The sequence below is a fragment of the Mugil cephalus genome, chromosome 17 (assembly GCF_022458985.1).
Source record: "Mugil cephalus isolate CIBA_MC_2020 chromosome 17, CIBA_Mcephalus_1.1, whole genome shotgun sequence".
Lineage (NCBI taxonomy): Eukaryota > Metazoa > Chordata > Actinopteri > Mugiliformes > Mugilidae > Mugil > Mugil cephalus.
In genome coordinates, this window is record NC_061786.1 from 15,126,568 (window position 1) to 15,148,824 (window position 22,257).

The 22,257-nt window shown below is 43.1% G+C and overlaps 1 protein-coding gene across 2 annotated transcripts; it reads right to left on the reverse strand.

The window, feature by feature from the left end:
• Positions 1–1,738: 1,738 nt before the first annotated feature.
• Positions 1,739–21,826, reverse strand: ddhd1a (DDHD domain containing 1a). 2 transcript variants are annotated; one of them, XM_047611261.1, is made up of 14 exons: positions 20,605–21,826; positions 19,105–19,281; positions 14,963–15,067; positions 12,094–12,222; positions 10,896–11,043; positions 8,324–8,433; positions 8,095–8,201; positions 7,746–8,008; positions 7,260–7,335; positions 6,667–6,816; positions 6,380–6,444; positions 6,113–6,285; positions 5,282–5,479; positions 1,739–5,147 (listed from the first exon to the last, which is right to left on the reverse strand). In XM_047611261.1, the coding sequence occupies exons 1-14, from the start codon at positions 21,374–21,376 to the stop codon at positions 4,969–4,971; spliced, it is 2,652 nt and encodes an 883-aa protein (XP_047467217.1). In that variant the 5' UTR covers positions 21,377–21,826; the 3' UTR covers positions 1,739–4,968. The 2 variants fall into 2 exon arrangements, with proteins under 2 accessions (XP_047467217.1, XP_047467218.1); XM_047611262.1 differs by lacking the exon at positions 14,963–15,067.
• Between the last annotated feature and the right edge of the window lie 431 nt (positions 21,827–22,257).

Consider the following 22,257-nt stretch of genomic DNA (forward strand, 5'->3'; position numbering starts at 1 on the left):
AGAGACGTTCCTCTAAAAGTTTCCTTTGACATTTCATTAAATACCCTGCAGTGTTTATCTATGATATTTCTCACCGACTGCGTGCTTGCGTGAAGTGTTGAAATTATCCGAGGTATGCAGACATTTACTTTGATTCCCGACTTTTCACATGCGCTCAAGGAATATCTTAGCGTAGTGCTGTAGCTGGTCCAAGTGGCGGCATGTCAAGCTTCTCTACGTAGTCTTTAGAGGTTAAGAGGTAATAAATCTACTGTATTTCATCATTTTATCGGATAGAAAAATAATCACACGCTGGAGCATAACAAGTATGTGCAGCTGCGGACAGGTCATGAAAAGAGCTGTAATGCCTCTGACATATATGAAGGAATTAAAATACAGCATCTCGCAAATTGCAGAGACAGAGAGAAGTACAAGTGTTTCCAAATGAATATATATATTATATGATCACATTTCAGATATAAAACACATTTAGCCTGCACTCACATATTATATTTATATATATCTCAGGGTAGGGGAGTCATTACACTGTAAGAAACGTATTAAATTACCAATATAGTCCAGTAACTATGAGTAAATGATCATCATGCAGAGGTTGGATTTGCTTCCATATGCACAAACATATGTACTGATAGATCACAAGCAACTGCAAGGATCTCAAAAAGCATTTCATACACGCGTTCAATAAAGCGATCACACGAACGATGAGTTCGAGAGAAAAAAAGAAACGCAGGGGGAAGGGCGGCCGTCTCCAATTCGACACACACTCCGACGCAGACTCTTCCAAGTCATCTGCAGTAAAAAGCCATGAATCATCACGGTTTCTGGCTCGGTCTCCCGGTGAACTCACTCAGCTCCAATCCTCCGACTCAGGAATCTGGGCCTTCAGACTACGGCCGGCATCAAAGCGATTTATAACCTCTCTCCCTGCAGCTCGGACCCCCTCGTCAGTGTCTGGCAGCCGACCCATTGCCTTTTATAGGCTGTGTTTTAATTGCAGAGTAAACATTCGAGTCAGTCAGATGCAGAGCAGAAGAGAGCTGGCTTGGCCGCCACTGCTGACGGTGTGTATGAGGACGGAGGAGGTGAAGGGGGGAATGAGGAGGTGAAAAAGGCAGTTTACAATGTTTTCAGAATTCGGATAATGGATTTTTTTTTTATTATTTTATTTGAGTTAAACACCAGTTGCAATATTCAATCTTGATTAGATCTGAGTGCTTCAACATCTGTCAAAATAGCTCAATTAGTTAGGGGCAATAAATGGAAACAGGATAAGGGAGAGGGCACTGGACAGATGGTCACTGTGGGTCTTTGTTCCAGCATTAGCTATAGATGACTGACCTCTTCTGGCCAAACAGAGAACAGCAGGGCCTAATCTTTTATTCATGAGCGCTCTCTGAACTAACCCGTCCCATCTGTGGGCCTCGCCTTTGCAGATGTTGCTGAACTGCATTAAAACCCCTTGTGTGGAAGCCGCGGCTGCTTATGGATTACAATGTGGCCTATTCATCATCTGTAAGTCAGCTTTGTTGTTCACTCCAGGGGGTTGGCCTCGGAAAGAATCTGAACCGAGTTACAGATGAACAAAAAGCTCCATTGTCCTCCCGAAAACCGGTCTGGAAATTAGCAACGAGACCATCTTCCTCTGGCGATGGTCTCAACCTCCTCCTCATCCTCATCTTCCTCGATGACATTTGCTCTAAACCCATTATGCACAAAACATGACAACAAGAAGAAATAATTATAGTATCCCAAAAGAAATGCTTTAATAAAAGGAAATAAATACAGTGCTTTGGATGGCAGTTAGAATCCATTACAGGCATGGGTTATTGCACAGCTCTGGGGACAGACATAAAATACTTTTTCCAGCAACAGCTGTTAAACACATTTTATTCCACGCAGTGAGTCTGAATGCATATCTCTTCCTCGCCCCGTGTCCGACTACACACGGATGCCAGCCATATGTAAATTCTTTATTGAGCGTTCTTAAAGTGACAACACATATGTGCGGAGTTGTTTTTGTTTTTCCTCAAACGATGGCTTCAATCTGGCGTCGACCAGGGCGCTGGATCTTACAAAACGTTTAACAGCACACATTTCCCTGATGATTGTGGTTTGTATGACAAAAATATATATATACGGCCGCCGTTCTAAACGCTGTACATTAAATGCCCATTTAGTCGAAAAAATTAAAAAAAAATAATCAAAAGCGGATTTGAACGCCTGTGCTTGAAGTAGAAATTGCTCGAGTGGAAGTTGTGCAAAAAGATTTGTTTTTTTTTTTTTTTTTTTTAAAAACGTGGTCAAATCACAAAACACTGACACAAGCGCCGCTGCTACGGTTACAACGGTCCGTCCGCATTCCAAACGGCATTTGTGCCTGAATCCGCACGAAGGGATTTTAAAGATGCGGAGGCGATGGTGGAGCTGTGTTTCGCATCACATATCTAAGGTCGTGTCGAGAGATTGACGGCATGCCTACTGTCCCAAGATAAACGTTGAAAATGCTCATTTATTGCTGCGGTGTAACGCATGCTCAGCGAAAAACTATTGAATAACATTTTTTTTTTTAAAAAAAGGACAGAAACAGGCTGTTTTCAGACTGAATGTGCAGTCTCCACCAGACCAGACGCAGCAACACTTTCATATCATGCTCCCTCATTCGTCCCACGATCCTGTGCTGCTTCCCGGTCAGCCATCGTCTCTTCGAGGCAGCCTGGTATTTAGTCAGTAGGCCTTTGCACACACATAAGACATTAAACACCGATAAGCTAATTCCATTCGATGGCGGTGCGGCACACTTAAGCTGCAGGTCGCACCACAACAAACTAAATCAGTTCTTTCGTAGCTACGGTGTTACAACAAGCAGGACACAAATTAAATTTGACACAGACAGTAATAAAGTCTGTCACACGTAACTCTACGAACACAGCACAGTTCCTCATCCGTTGTATTTTAAATGACTTCACTAGAAACCTACGAACGATCACGAGTGCTTCTCTAGTCATCTCAGACGTGTCTTGGCACTTTCCTTGTTCCAACGTGAATCGACTATGATTTTGACACCATGCAAAGTGAGCAAGCATTCAAATTTGTGCAGAATTATTGCTGGGACTGATGGCTAACATGAGCTCCTTCATTATTTCTTTTTAAATGTTCTCCGGCGAACCTGAAGCAAACTCATCATGATTTGGGTTTTCGTTTTTCGGATACATTTGCTAAGCGGACGTCGGTTAGGCAATCGCACATTCAAATGCAAGTTTTTAAAAAATAAAGAAACCCTTCTTTCCCACAAATAAAAAGGACAAGCTGACGTATTTGTTCAAAAAGGGGAACGTGTGAATTAGATGCAAAAAGGCAAACATTTAACTTTTTTGCAACATGTTGCAAAAATACTAAGTAAAAACTTAAAAAAAAAGAAAAAAGAATCTGCTTTTGTTAACTTCGGCCAATTACATTTTCATGGACTATGTATTTGCCTTAGTATTAGTAAAGCTGAGCAGCTAACAAAATAGAAACATAAATATTTTTATTATTATTGTTATTGTGCCACAGGTTTAAATCCTGGAAATTGCTAGAAAAAATATGTCTTTCGTTTTTTTTTTTAAGAAAAAATACATCTAGTAGCACTGATTTCATTTAGATATCAATATAAAGATATGAGGAGAAAACAATGCCTTTTGTAACATAAGCTTAATATAGAAGCATGGATTTAGGTTGAATGAGCATGATTGTTTTTTTTTTTTGGTTTGTTTTTTTTTTTTTTTTTAGTTTGAACTCTTATCCTGCAAATGACATCAAGAACTGGATTCTTTAACTGACCGTAAGAAAATAACTCTACATGTCTGGCCCTCATTCAAGGGCGAGGATGCGCCTGTTACAATACAAGCTTCCTGTGGCTGTAATCCTCTGTGCGTGAATGTCACATGGAGCTCAGAAGAGGGCGTCCAGCTGTAACCGTCGTCAGTACAGTTTTAGTTTCCATACAAAGGAAAAGAAATATCCGTCAAGTTGTGGAGAGTGAGAACATAAAACAAATGTCTGAGCTTAGTCGACTGTACATAAAACCAGTGTTTTGCTCACGTGCATCTATTTCGTCAGACAACTTTAAATAGTTGAGTATAAAAAAAGCAAATATATGAAAAACAACCTAAAATTAGCATGTCTGTTGTGTCTTTCTTCATATTGCCGTAACATTCTTAAAGGGATAATGCCCTGTGTTTCATGGAGTTTGTGCGGTCACACTATAGACATATTCTACATGAGTAGCATTTGGCTGATTGTGGAAGGCATTGTGTTTGCTTGTTTGAATTATTTTATGTAGATGGATGTTTGAAAGGAAAGAAAAAAAATATATAATCTCTGTATTTTGTGTCAAAGATAATGTTAAAACGGTCAGACAGAGAGCTTGAAGCCTCAGTGACTGAGAGTTAGGCAAATGTGTCACAAGGCTCCAGACTGAGTGTCTGGGAGGGCGGCTGGGTTTTAATTTTACATCGACTGATGGGAAACGTTTGGACACTTTGACAACAGGCTACAGCCTGAGGTTTAAACTCTCGTCCGTCGGGTTCAATGAACTCTTAGAAATCCATAAACTCCCCGTTGTCCCATTACTCCGCGTTTCCATGTTTGTGGTCATACTGGCAAAAAAGTACACCTCCTTAGGGGTTCACGGTCCAGCGCTGTCACCCTTAGGGTGCGCAATAGTACACAAACGACACAAAGAAACAAAGAAAATGCACGTATTGGAATAAAGTCATGAGTCAGCTTGTTAGTAATGGTTCCCGAGTGTTAAAACAGCTGAGTCACGAGGGGATAAAGGGGATCATTAGTGAATCTGAACAGTTTGTGATCATTAAAAATAAGAAAGTCACTTTTTTTTTTTTTAGAGTCTTGCTGAGAAGATGAAAAACACCTTCAGTGATGTAAGACGTCAATCGAGTGTGTGTCTGTTGTAACAAACGTGCTGCCTCAGTCAGGCTCTTCCGTTGGGTCGGAGGTTGTTGTCTTCTGCTTGTATATGAACGTCAACAAGAAAAGAGCTATGTCGTGTGAGCACCAGTAGCCTGTGTGTGAGGTCACCGCCGACCAATAGCGGCTCTCCACCAGACCCTCTCTGAGCTCAAAGTCGATCCGCCTCTCCAGCTCCACTGCAAGAACACAAAAAAAAAACAGTACAGTCTTAATTAAAAACAATTAACACTCGAGTATCTTCCTTCAAAGGTGAAAATGATGTTCGCTGCTTACAAATGTTGTTCAGCGCTCGACAGGCAGGCGAACTTACGTGACGTGTCAGTGGTCGGTGAGGTGGGCCGAACCATGGTGGAGAGGCCGTACGCTGACTGGCTTTCTGTGCGCTTCTGCTCCTCTTCTTCAGGATTTGCTCCGCCCTCGAGGCCTAAGGACACTGAAGGCTGGCTGTTGGAGCGGGAGAAACGCGAGAAGAGGATTCCTCCAATGCCCTTCCCTATGCTCGCCGCTCCTGTAGAGAGGGATGGGGGAATGAGTTAAACTAGCTGGAAATACGGTTTAAGAATAGAACCGTGTTTATAGTATTTTCTAACTGATTTAATAGAATATGTCGAGGATCATCAAATGCTATTCCCCTTACTGCCACAAGGAGGCACTGTTAAAACAGTGATCAGAGAGGAGCATCTCGCCCACGGGATAAAATGTAGTTCAGCTCTCTTTCGTTGGGCCTCAAGATATCATAGGTTGTGTGTAACCCTGAATGCTATTAGCTTGGTTGTTTGTTAGTTCTGCTGCATTTTTGTGTTCTTGTTGCGAATATAATTAAGGTAAAAAAAAAAGAAAAAGGCAGTCCTGTGTATATCTGAACTAAAATCTTAATTTGTTGACAGACAAAAAATGTCATAAGTTGTAAAAACAACAAAGTATATGAAATCGAGTGAAGGTTTTAAAAGTAAGTTAGAAAATAATATATCGATAAAGTGGAATTAAAACAAAGATTTTTAACACATACTCATTTTTCAGGCACTGCATACAAGCTCATAAATTACCACTGAGATCTTTCCAAAAATTGGACTGATGGTGTAAACTCATGACATAACATGAAAACAAGAGTTCGACTTGCATTAGAATTTAAAAACTTTACCTAATATGCTGGCTTTGCCCAGACTGGTGATGGACTCCCCGTAGTGTCTGCGGGGAAGGACGGGAGAAGTACTCGGGCTGGGGATGCTCTCGGTGTCAGATGTCGGATCTTTGACTGGGTTGAGGAAGTTAGGTCCGATCTCATCGTAAGGGGTAGGGTTAGTGGCGCTGCACCTGATGAATGAAACAAACCCAAATATTAATATTAAGAGCATGCCGTACAAAATTATGGAGGCAAACAAGGGATAACATATGCATGTGTTCTTACCAGTGTATTTGAACGGGAGCAACGTTGCTGTAATGTTTGAGGATGAGAGGCTCCAGTCTGTAGGCCTGAACAGAGCAGTAAGATGTGGTTAGCTTAAACTACAAACATGTTGTAGTTTTTACACATCTGAGTGACTTGTAGCTTCTGATTTCGAGCAAAGCGCAATAAATTCCTCCATGTATGTTAAATTGCTTTTTTTAAGATATAAAGAAGTGAATATCTTGATATCCTCACAACCCTGAGTGAGAGAACATGCGTGAGGCCCGAGGCAATCAAAGGAGACTGACCACAGGGTCTGTCGGATGGAAGACATTGAAGAGCCTGCTGCAGATAGAGGTGGGTAAGATGTGGTCCTGGTGGCAGCTGGTACCAGGGCGGATCCCCCTCAGGGCCAAGAACACTGCCAGAGGAGAACCCATGCAGAAGAAGTTCTCTACCTGAGAGACAAAATGTGCAAAGATGATACATACATGGCAAAGTGGCCTTTGCTACTGAGATAGACAGCAACTGAATACAACAGTGTAAAGAACACTGAACGTACAGAACCGCGTGATAAGTACTTTCTACATTATTGTTAACACAGGTTATCAAGCATGTTATCTCTGTCAGTGTTAGTACAGTTTGTGTTATTATTGTTGAATGTTGAGTGTTGGTTGCCGTCTATGTAGACACGGGCTCTGCTTATTGCTGTCAAACTGAACTGCCTTTGGGACAAATAAAGTTGTATTGAATTGCAAACATGTCCCAGACTTAACATGTTCCAGAGTCCCAAAGTTACAACTGTGTCATTTCTGTTACATTCAATAGGAGAATTACACACACTCAAAGGTACACCACAAGTTCATATTGTAATGGCACAGAAGCAGTACGATAATAGCACCTTAAATTTGAGAGCTGGGGGTGCTGAGGGCTTAGAGGCTTCCAGTGTGACGAGTTGATTTTCCAGCTCTCGCATCCTGTTCAAGACAAAAACAAAATAAAAAAAACCTTCTTTGAAACCTCAGCCGGACATGCACTCAGAGCACAATTACTGTTACTATCGCATATACATTAGCTCAGGTCACCTAGAAAAGCACCCATTAACAACTGGAGAGCTTTTGCTCCTCTAACCTATCAACAAAAGAATTCCTGCACCGCTCAGATCAATAACCTTCGCTGTTCGTCTCGTTTCAACGAGGTAATGGTGCGCACGCTGAACGATTTTGCACGCTTGTGTGATGCAGCCCAGAAAAGTAAACTTCCCTGTTGAAACAGGGGCACGAGAAGGGCGGCACATACTATATTGCTGGTGCCAAAAAAGATAAATACAATCTATTTAATAACAATCTATAATTGTTGGTTGCTAGTGTCCACCAACAAGCCTTACCTATTCCTCGTGTGCCTCAGCTGTTCTAAAAGATGCCTCTCCTCGTAGGACATCCAGTGCAAGTCCAGCTCCTCCTCCACGGGGTGCGCTTCCTGCAGACAGAAGCGCACCGGATCCCACCCGGTCATGATGTCGTAGGTGATGACACAGCCGAGGGAATGAGACACGATGGACACTTTGCCGCCCCGTTCCTCAAACTCCGGGTTCCGGGCACAGAAGAGCGAGTACAGTCTGTTCAGCTCCTGCGTTAGACCCTTGGTGATCTGACGAGAAAGCGGAGGGTGAAGATGTTTTAAGTACAGAGTGTACAAGAGACGGCTGATAGCGACGTGAAGTGCACGGGTCTCACTTCGTCCCGATACAGAGGGCTGTTGTAGTACATGATGTCCATGGCGCTGCTGTTGAGAAGGTCCCTCAGTCCTCGCACTTTGTCCGGCGTGATCGAGTCCACCGTATCTACGGGAAGACGAGCACAAGACAGACTGATTAAATCTGAATGAATAAAATTTGTTCGCATTTGGTGCTGAAGCCGCAACCGCACCGCTTCAAAAGGTTTCCGCTGACGCACAAACACGCACCTCCATCCAGCGCGAGCTTCGAGCGCCACTCGACGGGCAGGAACTCCACGTGTTCTTCGTTGTGCTCCGAAAAGTGTTTCTCCTCCATCTTCCTCACGCCCTCCCTCAGCCTTAAAAGAACACACATGGAAGAAAGACTTGACAAACTGACAGCTGCATTACTCCAGTGTGTATTTTGGTGCGTTGTAATGACAGTTCCGAGTGGATGAGTAACATTTTCTGTTTATATCCTGCTTTGCTGCAGACTGATGAGGGAGTCTGTGTTTACACTCTTCCCCCCTCTATTTAATGACTGTCGGGAAGAGAAGGATGGCGTCCATTTTACTGCCCAGTGATGCGGCAGCTTCCCTCGCGCCGCACATACACAATGACTACGTTGCAGATAGCCTTATATGGGGCAGCATTAGCTTACAGGATACACTAAACACACAAAGAGAGAGCGCGGGTGAGGTAGCTGTTGACACGGGTAAATGGAGGCCGAGAGAGGCTTTTAGGTGGCCGGTCTGTGAATGGGGCACCTAATGCAGGTTTTGACAGGACCAGCTAGTGTGTTGTCTCCAGGGGAACTTAAACGCTAAGAGGTCTGAGTGCTTCATTAGAGAGCTTTCTGAGCTGCACTCCAAAGGACTCAATTGAATTTATCTCGGAGTAATTGGACAGCGAGCTTTGGAATTCTATGTTTAGCTAAACAGATTTTCGAGATGAATTCCTCGATTCAGTTATAGGACATAACTGCGGGTGAATTAAATGTATATCCCAAACGTCGTTCGACGCTCGGCCTTTACTGCGAGGACAGGCGCAGGTAAGAAGCAGCTAATCTGTGTGGTGATGTTAACTATCTTCCACTGATGTGCTGAACAAATGTGTCCGTGTGAGACTTCTGTGCTCCCAGGGAATCCTTTAGCATGAGTTACCGTAAATGAGTCACAAGACTTCCCTCACAGTAACTTCCACAATTTCCTCTTTCACTGCTGAGGATGAAACTCTTAAAAAGGGGCGGGGCAGAATCTAATTCAGGTTAAAGGCCCAACAGGCAAATAACTAAGTAACCGGCTAGACACGACAGGCTGATCTTTCCTCTCGGCTGAGGAAAGTGTCCTGTAATCCGCGGCTAGATCGGAGTCGGGCTTATAGCGCGCCACAGCTTGACGTGTTCTACTTTACCTGCTTAGTCGGCCTTAGCTGGGGCAGTGGTCCAATGCTACGTTTGTGAAACAATGACAGTCCACACTATTTCCTACTGTAATACTACAAGATATACAGGCCAATGCCAATACTGTGGTGATATTTAGGGTGAAACTTTCTTTTTATTTTTGCATAAAAGACATAAATATATAAAAAGGACTGTGTTAAGCTTATGTGACAACTGATGGATAACCTATAAAATGCTGAGGCTTTATTATATTTCTACAGGGAAGTTGGTATTGTGCCCTGTAACTTCCTCACCGAGACCTGTCAGAGCTACACAAGTACTACACAAATGTTGATGAGGAAGAGTTCCTCATCAACACATAATGACTTTGAACAATAAGCAGGAACTCACAAGGCTGATTAAAGAGAAAGTTAGCAGCACTGATGTGAGCTGACAGCTTCGTGTATGTGTCAAAGCAATGTGATATCATTCCCTGAGCCAGCACATGAAGTGAAACAGGAACATACATACTTTTCTTTGTGCGATTCATTTGAGTTCTACATTCACATTCGTCAGTATCATGCGAGATTAATAGGTGCATAGTTTCGGCACATATTTCATATTTAGGTTTTTACCCAGTATAAGAATGTTTCCAGCTTTGCAAAATTTGTGTTACGCTGCAGCTGTGGCTTCCTGTGCTTCTATTTTTGCTTCTGTTGCGGTGCATTTCCCTGCCCCCTTGTGTTTTGTGAAGTGTTGGAACATTGTGCTTTCTTGGCCACTCCGATACAGACACGTCAACAACACAAAGAATAAAGTAAGAGAACAGTAGGAGTAGACAGAGGGAGTGAGAATGATAGCTAAGGATGAGCAGCTATGGATGAACACAAAAGGAAAGTAAGAGTGACAATCTTGCTTCAGGTAATGCACTAGTAATGACACCTCGTTGTGATTTTACAATATTTGTTCTAATACTAAAGAAAAAGAAACAGCTGGTGGTATGAAATGGGTGGTGTTAACACTGTTATACAAGCTTATTTGCTATGTATTGGGTAAATACACTACTTACATATACACTACTGCTAAAGGTCTCGAATAAAAACCTGCCTGACAAGTCAGTAATAGACAGGCCAGCAAACTCAACACATATCACTAGACAAGGCATAACCCTGTAATAGTAGAATATATTATTTGTGCTTACAACACTGTGTGAAACTAAGGAGAAAGAAGTGAGCTGTACTGTTAAATATTACAGAAAAACAAAGTAACAGAATGAGAAGTGGGAGACAGATTGTATCCGGAAAAGAACAGATTAACCACAAACCGTCTGAAGCACCACAAAAGATTTTTTTTTACTCACAATGCCCTGCCAGTAATTTTAGACTGGGTCCAAATGAAATGCATATAAATAAATAAAATGACTAAATGATTTCGACTCACATTCCAGTGTTTTTAATAATGCGCCCCTGGTCCATCTTCTGTCCAATCCCATGAACCACAAAGACAATGTGTGTAGTCTGGGGGGGTCTGTCCTCCGGGGAGGCCTCCTCAACAAAACCACGATGGAGCCGCGTCCCACTGCTCGAAGCTGAAAAATGAGTGAGGACAGGTTTGGAGCTTTAATTAATAGTAGTCGTTGTCATTTTTGTACATTAAAAAATGAATAAATAAAAGGCCACTCAGTTCAGTGGAAGGCTAAAAATAGCCGAGTGATGGTGTTAAATTAACGCTCCGTGCTGCGTCCAATGAGGGCAGTAGGTGAGACAGGGAATCCAACGGCCACGGTGACCTGACACTATGAGGCAACACACAGCTATAAGGCTACATGCGTGTCCTTATTTAGAATCTATAATCTAGCAAGGTGGAAGGAACCAGCGGACATTGCTGCTGTCTGGACGGCACTTAGGAGTCATCCCTTTGCTGAGCATTTGTTTTGTCAGGGGAGACTGAGATAGCAAGACCCGGCTTCTCTTTTTTACAACCCGAAACCAGGAGATAAAAATCCTCGACAAAAAAGCTCGGAGACTGTATTTCAGATCACCTTTGCAGAACAAAAACACGGGGTCAAACCAAGCTGCTGTCACCTCACATAAACTGAGGATATTTGATCAGGCTAGCCCCTGAAAATGCCAGATGGACGTGCAGTGACTTTCTGGGCTAATCCAGTTAAGAGACTGAACTGCACCTTGCAGTGGTATGGCAGCTAATGCTAGCAAATGACTGCACACTGCAAATGCAGTGAAGCCACTTTTGCATTAATTAGTGAAGTTTACCAACTTTATTTAGTGTGTTATCAAGCTAGTATTAGTACAGCACTAAATACAGAGTACATTCAAGTCTGATGAGAATGTCACTTATTTGTAGTAGTTGTGGTGATTCATATGCATGGACATTAATGCGTGCCATACCCATTGGTGCAAAAAATGTCAATTTAAAAAACATAAACATGGTTATAAAGCATAATAAATGTATTGGTGGCAAGATACAAGATAATAAATGTAATACATTAATCACCTGAGTAAAACAGTGTAATTACAGTAAACCATTTACACTGCATTCAGCTCAAACAGCAGATTTCAGACTACTTCAGAGGCGGTAAAAAGTACAAATGTCTTGATGACTGTGAGTGATTACAGACCTTTGGAGAATCCCAGTTTCTGGGTGACGGTGCGTGCAATTTTGGAAGTGGTGGCATCGCTGTAGAGGTACACCTCGTCCACGCTGTGCCAATCCACGTGCGTCCGACTCAGCTTCAAACTGTGGATGGCTGCAGGAGGGCGGTAACAGAGGAGTGAGTGAATGAATGGACAGAGAAAAAACAGAGGAGGACAATGGGAAGATGACATTTGGAATTTGGTAAAGAGAAGGCCAACCCAGGGGAAAGATTTGAGGGTAAGTAGAGAGATTGAGGACGCGAGAATTACTCCATCTTGGTTGTGGCACAAAATCAACAATCAATAGATCCAAAACGGCTCAATCAAATGCGGCCTGGCATTTGAAGCATTGATCCGCAGAAAAAAAAAAAAAAACACAAACTATCACACAGTGTAATTACATAATTCAGCTCTTGCTTGTTGCACTGCCTGCATACCATCAAATAAAATGTATTTTATGTTATCTTAATTCCGTTCATATTACATTTATTTTTCCCCAGGTTGCAGTGACAAGGGCAAGTAAGAGCAGAGGTATGGCTCGAAGAGAAAAGGCACCGCTTCCTGCGGAAGCTTAGGGCAACAAATGAAACTGGTTGATTCAAGAGTTATTTATGCCTCTGCTGTATGTCCTTGCAATGCCCTGTTCAGTCAAGTTCATTTGGACAAGATTGGTTGTAGCTTCTGGAGTCGGTCCAGTACACGGTCATGGCTCTTTGTACTGCATATTAACGGATGTGAAGCACTTGTTCCAGAATGTGCTTTTGCTATCTTGAATATCTATAACAAACAGTACCGCATAAAAGCTATATTACTGTATTTTTTATGGTGGCACTAAAAAACATAATGTGTCTGCTATTAGACGTGTCTTGCGTTATGCGTCATGCACATCCATGACATGTAGACCAGGTCTACAGGGTACGTAAGACATAGACAGGACAGGTGTGTTAAACCTGATTCTGTTTTGTCTGGCAGACAAACATTCTCACTAAACAAGCATGACTGGTGGGTAATAAGCCAAGCACTTATTGCATCTTATAAGACCTGTTCGCTCTGAGTGCAACCACTTTTAAAATGAATGTCCGCCTCTGAAAGACGTGGGCAAGCAGTGTCTGGACGGACAAGAGAATCCCTTGAATTTGGATTAACAAAAGGAGCAGACATTGCTAGCCAGATAAAACAATGAGGCCCACTTCCTAATGAACTTGCCAGATGGGGTATTTGGTAACACAGACAGTTTCTTTTGTCACACATCCATTTATCTCCGCAGATCCTCCAAAACCACCACACAACAGGAAAGGAAACATATTCTTAACCTTTACCGTCACATGAAACTGCACTAAAGAGGAGCAAAAGGCAACAGTTGGCACCTTTCACCATCCAGTCTGGCTACATCTCTACCAGCTTAAAGTGGCCTCCTTTCCTCATATTCCTGTCACACTCAGGCGTGAAGACATGGGCGAAAAAGGTATCCAACATCTGCCATTAGACCTAAAATGGAGTGAAGCCACTTTATACTGTTGAGATGTAGCTGTGGTCCACTGTAAAACAGGAGGCGTTGGTAAAGCTGAAACAGAAACTAAACTACTTTGTCGGTTTAATGGTTGTTATCGAATGGAGGTTTGAGCGAAAGTGTGGCCACGAAGATGGAATGATTCTCAGGGGTTGCACTAAAACACTTCCTGTTTTACAATGAAAGACAGTGGAGTGGAAGGAAGGGAAAATTGGTGGTGTGTGCAAAGGAGTTGGCAGTCACCAATGAAACGGTTAACTGAGCTGGTTCTCTAACATGGCCACGGATAATTGCTGGGGGACACGGGACGATGGAGGGTGTCAAAAAAGAAAGGGGCGAGGAGTGGCAGATGTGACAAAGAAGAGAATGGGACTGTGTAAACAAAGCCATTATGGCTGGTGCGGTTTAAAAAGATAAAAGCTGGGATTAGAAAAGTGAAAGAGATGTAAATGTGACAAACTAAACAATAGCAATAACGATACAACTTTTTCTTGGCTGTGGTATGACAAACCTAATTGTTTGCCTCGGGACAAGACAGCGTAATGTCAGTATTGCAGCACTGCTGTACTGTACAGGTCTAGGTTACAGCTTTGGGTTAATCACTGCTTGGATTTACTTCAAGATGAGGACACAGACCTGCCTTTGCTAGACTTTGAATTGCTATTCAGTACATCAGAACTGGGACAGCGATGGGCCTGAAAGAAGGCGACTCTACACGACACACTAAGGTCTATAACAGTAAAGGGCCACAATGGCTCCTCTGTGTGACTCATCAATTGTGTTCGCCTCTGAACAGAGAGCTCTGTTCATTGCCCTTACAGAGCTGGAGATGGTAGTTCATTAACGCTACAGTCATACTGCCAGAAGGAATGAGAGGAAGAAAGAAATGAGAGAGAAAGTATGAGACAGGAGAAGGGGGATTAAATAAGTGGAAGAAGCAGGGTGTCCAGATCCAAAGGTTTAAGGGGTCTTGCCATAGTAGTTGAATGAACCATGTTACTAGCTATTCCAGCAAGAAGATGGGAATGATAACACAGGATTCCTCAATAAGCAGCAAAAGTAACACCCAGCAAACTCTGGGCCACAGCACAAAGGGAAAGGTTCTAGCATCTAGGCCCAGTTAAGGCTGCAATGGAGAACTGAGAGGACAGCCTTGATCCATTTCAGTACAACCACTTCTAACTGAGCCTAGGTCTAGCTCTTAAAAGTAGATTTTAAAAGTCTGACCCACGAAAGAAAGGAAAATCTACTTCCACAAGAAACCTAGGGTCTACGAGGAGAGGGGGCACAAGCTAGAAGATCTAATACAAAAGATACAAAGAAAACTTGGTATTTTACAGTACCTTGACAGCGTTTGCGCTTGTGACATGTAGTTCTAGCACTCGTCTGATATCCACTCCATTTGAACAGAAAGGGGAGGTAGAAAGGGGGCAGGTGGGAGAGAACAACTAACAACCAACAGAGAGTGAGTAAGGGCCATTACCCCGGTGACAGAAACACAAACTACCCCAGTCATCAGTCTTCAATGGATCAGTCGATCAAGGAGTCTATCAAGCAGTGCTGCAATCAGAAAGCCGTCTCAACCAGGAGAGTCAGAGAGTCTCTCCTGGTTGCAGAAGGAGACCTGGTGACTGCTGGACGTAATCTCAGCAAGGATGAGCCCACAGCCCAACGTGCAGCACTGTTTGACATGGATGACTGAGGTGGTGTGTTTTTCACTTATCACAGGAGTTCATAGAACTGCAACAGAAGTCATTATTGTGACTGCATATATAACCAATAAACTGGTTCACCCCTACTGACAGCCTGCAGCAGTACTCGTATTTACATTGGCTTTATGAATAATTTATACCCTGCATCAAAAATCTGACTGAATCCCACACATAGTGGAAGAAACATGCTGACTATAATCATACAAAGGACCTGTACCTACAAATGACACAGTGATTAAGTATTTCTGTAAGGAGGCGTGTCAGTGCTTTGTCGATGATTCATTGACTTTGAGATAAAAGTGAAAGCTTTAATTTTCCCGCAACTTGTTAGAAGTGTTTCTTTACAATGACGGTATGATTTTCATTTCTGTTTTCTATACAAATATCTACAACTGGCAAACCACTTGGTGTGGTAAACTCTTCAAACCACACAAGTTTGTTCAGGTTGTGTATACATTTATAACACCGCAATCAAGACGTCATCCCCAGCTCAACATAAATTACATTGCTGAATCTGGATTAGGTGGATGTTTGGATTTGACATTTAAAAATGCTCCCTTGCAGTTTGTTAATCAAATCAGTAAAGTCCACAAGTCTCAGATTTGACTACATAAGTCATCCAATCCGTGATAACACGGACGTCAGACTTGCAAATGTCAGCAACGTCTCCCCTCGGTAGAGGTGAAAGGCTTTGTGGAGGAGGAGACAACTGCTGAGTGTACGTGAGGCTTGTTTGCTGAGAAAGTAATGTCCATTTGGGCATTACTGCACTGATGGATCCATTGATAAAGAGGTGCTCCCTAATGGCTGGGACATCCACTATGCACAGAATCAGTAATGGAGGTCACAGAGAACATATAACCTGATATCTTATAATGTACATATATCTACTGTCACGGTAAGCAGCAGATTAAAATAATCAAATATTGATTGTGGCTCCCAGTCACCCACGCTTGCCATCTTATTTTAACCATATTTTACTGACTGCTCAATCATTGCCCAGTCATAGGTTTATACTTTCCAATTTATTTATTTTTCCTTTTAGGCAAGTGTTAGTCATAAATCACTCAGTGTATTCCCAGTCCCATGCGCCGTCTGAATAAATATGTAGCTAAATATGCAGCAGTAACCTCGCCTACCTCGCAAATACAATGCTCAGAGATGACGTAGCGCACAGCCTGCTGCTTTTATTTTTCCTTGATGCCACGCAAGCCAACAGGCCAGGCCACACCCTAAAGTTTCCACCGCTGGCCTACTGCTCGCAGCATGCAAATGGATAAAACTTACAGCAAAAGAGGTGACGCGCGCTGAACGTTACCAGCAACATTTTCAACAGTCTGACGTGGAAAATAACACTGGCAACTATTATGCTGGTCAACACCGTAATTCTGCTGATGATCGTTGACCGGCAGATATAAAAACATGAAGAGACAATTTAAAAAAAAAATAATAAAAATGTAGCCATTTGCAGTTTCTATAACTTATATAAGAAAGTTACAAATAGTAACACTTAAAAGAACATGAACATGGAATGATAGAAGAGATTTTAACATATTTCTTCAATCAAAGCATGTAAATCCTGTAATACAAACCTAAATGATTTGAAGAAACGGGGACAATTGCGGTTTAATTATTTATTTACATATTTATTAGTATTTAAACATATTTAAATTGCTGTGTCTGTAATGTCAATAGCAGCACAACCAGCTACTGTTATAAATGTTGTTGTAGTCTGCACACAACATTTTATTTCTCATTCATAAAATGCTAAAACCGGGGACATTTTCAGGGACAGCTTTAACCGGAGGACAAGTCATCCAAAACAGGGACTGTCCCCAGAAACCAGGGACGTCTGGTCACCCTAATTTACCGGAGGATGTGGCTGCATGCTGCTTTCGGCTGACTCATTTGCTGGCTCTGGTTGTACTTCAGGTGGCGGAATAAATTTGTTGTGTTGCTATCCTTAGACATTATCTTTTTTTTTTTTGCAAACCTTGCATATGGGACAAGTTTGTTCCACATCCATCTTACGATATCCGAACCAGCTCCACATTATTGAGCCGTTCATCACAGGTGAGTTGGGAGGATTTCGATGGCGTCGATTACGGTGCACGCGCCTCCCCGATCAACTAACATTTATCAAATTTATCACAAGATGATTCCCATAGTTGTTTTTGTTATCTTCTTTCCTACTGGCAACATTTCCTTAACAGGGCATTCACATACGTGCATTTATTGTACCTAAGAGCAGTCCCACATTGTGATGTTTTGCCTGCATAGCACACTGGTATGCATACTATGTCTTCTGCTTCACTAACCTTTAGACTCAGCTTGCTACTGTGACACGAGAGGGCGGAGAGGCGTCAGGCAGGTTAGGCAGCGAGAGATAGCAGGGGGAAATGTATGTGGTGCAGTGCTTTCAGTGTGCGGCTCGCTCGCTTTATGATCCATTTATCAATTGTAATAGAGTTCAAGGTAGGCTCCTTATGACTCAGGGTGCTTCAAATCATTAGTTCCGAGATAAAATATTCTCTTATAAAGGCTGCCTGTAACAACAACCCAAACGACGTGAATGAAAAGGATCTATCAATCACTTTGCTTTTATGCTCTGCTAAATATAGACGTGGAACACAATCTGCCAACATAGGCAGCAGGACTTTTTCCATGCAGATGCTAGATCTTTCCACTCCATACATTAGATATTACATGCAAAAGTAATGCGAGCATTGGCACTTTTCAGCTTGCGTACGGCTGTCGTTACAAGTTAAGTGGAAACTCTACTGCCCTATTTCCCACTTGCATTAATACAACTCACCCACAAGGCGAGTCAAGGTCATTATATGATCTTTGTGCTGTGCAATGGAGGGTCCTTCATGTGTCGCCAAACTGATTTGTGTGCCCCTGCGCTATAATTCAACACCTTGCAGATAAACTGGCAGTCTGAGAAATCTCCCAGAAGTTACCAGAAGTATGAGCTACAGTTAATAATACAGTTAATTAGTTATAGCACAGATAATCAGTGTTGGGAATCAAACGTAATTAAACAACACTTTCCACTGTCATTAACAACTCAAGCATCTCTTTCACTCTACCTTGCTCTATTTATCTGCCACATTCACACACCCACACATTCATCACAAGTGAAGGTCCTGTAGATCTGGCTGCCCTCAGGAGAGGACTGAATCAAAGAGCCTTTCTTATTGCCTTTCACAGCTAAAGCCTGCTACATTTCGCCTGAGCCAGCACTCGGCGAGAGACGTTGCCAGAATGTACGAGCTGCACCTGCTTTTACATCGGATGCGCGACATGACAAAACCTACACACACATGAATGGAGGCACCTGCCTCATTCATTTCTCTCAACCGTGAGTCGATACTACAGCAAGCGGGGCTGTCACATAACTCTTCATTTATGATTTGCGAGGCTTTTCTGCTGGTTGTGTTGCAGACGAGGGGGTTTTTGACTGACTTACTTTATAATGGAATTTGTAACTAATAAAGCCTGTGGGTACATTTCATCTTGTCACTGTTCTTACAAAATCCTGTAAAAGTTTTTTTTTTTTTTTTTTTTACAAGATAGTGCCTGCAATAAAAAGCAGCTCAGTGAATCTAGTAACACTGTTTTTTTTTTAGTATTAATGGACAACACAACACCCTTAAACAGTTCCTAAATCCTGACTCATCAACATTAAAACCTATATATTATCATAACCAATTTATTTATTCAGACCTTAAATTAAAACCCATCTACCCATGACCTTCTCAAGCGCTCACCATCTTTGCTGTCCACGGTCCTGGCCACCAAATCCGTCTCAAAGGTGTCCTGCATCTGTTGGCCGCGGAAATGGTTCAGGTGCTCGCGTTCGATGAGGTCGCTCTCCTCTTCCTCTAAAGGGAGCCAGGTACCATCAATGAACCACTGGCCTCTCATCACAGGGATTTGGTCTTGTGCTGCAAGATACAGTGACAGCAATAGTTTTGTCATATATAGAAACAATAAATTCAACTGAGTGCATTGATATGTGTGTTATTGTTTATGTCTGGTGATTAAAATACATCTCGTTGAAAACATGGAAGTCAAAATATCTCTGTTTCACTGGGTTCCAAGGAACTGACTCTTAAATCTGTCCCGGATGACGTCAACTGATTTCTGTTTAACTCAACAAGTCTCACAAAGCCAGGAAGGCCAAATCTCTGTGGTTAATGGAGTGAGGTCGCGTTTGATTACAGTCTTGAGTGACATTTTTCACAGAATCTCTGGTGGCGAATACGAGTGTAATTGCAGATCTTAAATTAGGCACACTCAGCAGAAGAAGAGACCTTTCTGTACAGAGTGAGCGAGAGCTGTTCCTCAAGACAAATATATATAATATATATATATATATTTATAAGAACCGACACAAGACTAGCTGAGAGACACAAGAAGGCAAATTATACAAAGTCACAGTAGACAATTATCACTCATTTGTTAAGGCGGTGACTGTCTTGTCAGAGAAGATAAGCTTGCAAGGCTCCTCAGATAACATGATGTTTCAAGTGGGCATGAGTCTGAACTTTTCCCTTTGTTTGCCAATATGCACACATGCCAAAGCAAAACAAAACCTTACATTTTGCGGAAAACCTTTCCACATCTCACATTACATGACCTGGTCAGTCACAGTTTTAAATACAAACATAGCATCTGGGTGCATGGGCCAAGCTGAAACAGTACAGGGGCAGTTTGATTTGACTACAAAGGAATGACATCCGCATCGTGAACATTCAGGAGCATAACTGCTTCAGCGAATGCCACTTGACATCAACCTTCAAAAGAACCAGCAACCCATGAAACCTTTCATCGAGGTCGGGTTTTCGGAGGCTCTACAGCGCCTGCCTTCATTTGTTCCCTGCATTTTCCTGGAAATAGCCATGAATTAGTTAGTGCAGATCAGCTGAGCACTATGCACTGACATCCCGAGCTGTCCCCAAAGGACCAGGCTAAGTGATTAGTAAAGGGGAAAAAGTAAAATAAATCAAACCTGGGCCAAATGCATGATCAGCTTTGAAATTTAAACTTCTATGAAATAAGAGAGGGATGCTGCTTGCACAGGATTATAATTATTAGTAAGTGACTGGTGGTTATTAAGCTGTAAGCAGAATGTGTCTATGTGACAGGTATTTACGTTTAAGCACATAAAGTTAGTCTGAATCATGCTTCTGGGACTTGACAACGGGAGCTCCACAATTTGTGACCGGTGCAGAGCAGAAATGCGGGTTTTACAAACGTGTACTCACGCATCCAGTAGACAGGATAGCATTCTTGCTCTTTGACGTTGACCTCATAGAGGCCTCCACGCACACAAACAGGCTCCACGCTGATTTCAATGCTGTCAAGGTCCCGCTCATCAGAGGACACGGTGGACGTGTCCAGAGACCCCCGGCCTCCGTGCACGCTGCTGGTCCTCGTCTCCACTGGCACTGCGCCGTTCAGCCCTTTGCTGGCGCACTCCTCTTCCCTGTCGCTGACCCGGGAGACTGCAGCACCGGGGTTCAGCTCGCAGTATTTCCGAAACATCAGCTCAATTTTAAGCGAGTCATGCCCGACGAAGGGCTTCCAAGTTTTCTTGTCCTCTTTGTAAAACCACCGCACTTCTTCCGGACCGAGCTCCGTGACCACCTCGTTGTATCTGTGCCTGGAGCTGTTGGACCGAGACCTCTTCCTCCTCTCGAACAGCGGTCCAGCGCCGTTCCCTTCGTTGTCGCTGAACTCCAGGGAGCTGTCCAGGTACGTCCCCGGGGAGCTCAGGTCCAACAGCAGCCCGCTCTGTGCGCCGTGGTGCCTGGCGTGTAGGAGCGGCAGGTGTCCGTCCAGTCCCGCCTGGACCGAGGACATGCCTGCCTGCACCGCCTCGTCCACGAGACTCATCTCGTGACAGCACGAAAACACATCTTCTCCCAAAGCCCACTCCTTGTTGTTGTTGGTGCAGTCGATGCTCACCGCGGAACCTTTACCGTCTGCGTTCAAAGAGGAGCTTGAGGTATTGGTTGTAATGTTGAAACTGCTCATAACTGTATATGGGCACCTCACGGGTACCTCACTTCACCATAACGCCACCACCATTGCTTCGCGACAGCTATCACTAACAGTTCACATTGGTCAATATTAAAATGCACATAAAAAATTCAAACCGACTTCTAAGAAGCTCCGTTTCCTTGAGCGCATCGCAGTTGACGCTACATCAGTTCGTTAGCATGCTAGCTAGCGGGCTAAGCTAACGAAGCCGGGTGGTGAACTACAATGCGACGGCGGAACGGAAACCCCTACTCACTCTTCCCCCCCTTGCAAGTAACATAAACCCGTGTCAAACCACTTTCTTGCCATCCAGTTGATCTCTTCCAGCTCCCACTACAGCCACCATACTTTAAGTTTTCTGGGTCTCTGTGGAATTCCAGACCCGTTGTCCAAACAAACCTTGCATAGAGACAGAACTGTAGTATGCGCGCGTCCGGCTTGACAGCTGACGCATAGATCACAGGATTCGCTCGTGGACGCGTACGCAGAATGCGCGCGACCTGGACTACGCTATGTTACCTTTTTCTCGCTGCAGTGCATTCTTCCTATCGTACACTAGATGGAGACAGACAACTATTAATGGCTATCGACCTTCCTTTAGCTGCCTACAGCGTGCATTGACTTAACTTTACACAAGAGGGCAGCGAAGCCCTTTTTATTATTTTAAAGCGACTGCAAACGTCCCAGCCGGCCTGCTAATTTTGGGTGAGCAAGTTTGCTTTCTAAAAACGCACTTCTAATCACAGGAGCGGGCAAAATCATGGAAACTAGTAAGATATGCCTTTATTTATCTCACAGTGGGGGAATTCGCGTTGTTACCAGCAACTGTACAGAAAAATTCAACACTTATACAAATAGAGCACATATGTATGGGA